A 1,127-nucleotide genomic window follows, 5' to 3' on the forward strand; every position below is an offset into this window, starting at 1 on the left:
TAGCTCGAGGGATCGAGCACCACAGTCCCTACAAGCTTATAAGCAGTTCGAGTCAGTTTTGGTTGCTGTAGTTTATGATCTCCCTAGTCTACCAAAGCTCAGCAAAGCAATCAAGATCATGCTAAAGAGTTTAAAGCATTAAAAACCACAAGATCAGGTCTTTGGAAATACAGCAAGTGTCTGATCAGTTCAAGTCCTGCTTTGGACTGCAGTCACGATCAGACACTGCACTGAACTGTCCCCTCTGCATATCACAAACCACATGACCTCAGCATAGCATCACCCAAGGGGGAGGAGGGTCTTCAGTCTTGTGATGTTAATCACTGTTGTAGGGGTTTCTTGAAGAAGATACCCAAGTATCTACATGCTGGTGTAGATCTTGGGTGGTGCTTCGGGCTTCAGCGGTCATTCTCCGAAATTTCCGCAGGTAGACAATGATGAAGATAACCAAGATACCCTGGAGGAAAAGGAAGATGAAGAGACAGATCTGAGAGACGAGAGCCAGGCTGCAGTACCAGTACTGGCATGTGGAGATGATCTCGTCTTCTGTGAGATAGGCAATGATCCGGTCCTGCAGGTGAGCTGGGGAGGCGCATCTCACATCCCTGTACAAGGTCCGGTTCTGCTGCCACTGGAGCCAGGAGCGCAAGTAAAGGATGTCACAGTTGCATTCCCAAGGGTTGCCCTGCAGGTAGACTACCTGGAGGCTCTTTAGGTTGTCAAAGAGCCCACTGGGAATAGAGGTGAGCCTGTTGTAACCAAGGTGGATAATTTCAGCCGAAGGGCGGAAAGCAACTGGTAGTTTTTCTACAGTTAGGTCTTTTGACGTGCAGTCAATAATGTTGGGGGCACACTGGCTCTTCCATCTTTCAAATGCCCTGTTTTTCAGATATCTGTACAGTGACTTGTGCATGCTTTGCAGAGTAAAGTAAGTCTTGAAAGCAAAGCAAGCTGATTTTGGAGCTGAGACTTTTAGCCCCAAATCCCACATAAAACCAGTTTTTCGGTCCCTGTACCTTATGGTGATAGTGATTATGTTTTGCTTCAAGACTGCTGCAGGTGCTTGCTTACGTATTGTCTGAGTTCACTGGACACTGGGAATGTACCCTTGTTGTTTTAAATAGACC

At 46.9% G+C, this 1,127-nt stretch overlaps 1 protein-coding gene across 1 annotated transcript; it reads right to left on the reverse strand.

Annotated features, from left to right (window-relative positions):
- Window positions 1-12: 12 nt before the first annotated feature.
- On the reverse strand, window positions 13-913 carry LOC113486225 (platelet glycoprotein Ib beta chain-like). The gene has a single exon (XM_026859956.1). The coding sequence runs from the start codon at window positions 911-913 to the stop codon at window positions 317-319; it is 597 nt and encodes a 198-aa protein (XP_026715757.1). The 3' UTR covers window positions 13-316.
- Window positions 914-1,127: the final 214 nt, after the last annotated feature.

Source organism: Athene cunicularia (genome assembly GCF_003259725.1).
Source record: "Athene cunicularia isolate RWA chromosome 15 unlocalized genomic scaffold, athCun1 chr15_part1, whole genome shotgun sequence".
NCBI lineage: Eukaryota > Metazoa > Chordata > Aves > Strigiformes > Strigidae > Athene > Athene cunicularia.

Excerpts from the sequence above, each read along its gene's own strand:
- LOC113486225 (XM_026859956.1), bottom strand. The coding sequence starts at position 913 with ATGCACAAGTCACTGTACAGATATCTGAAAAACAGGGCATTTGAAAGA.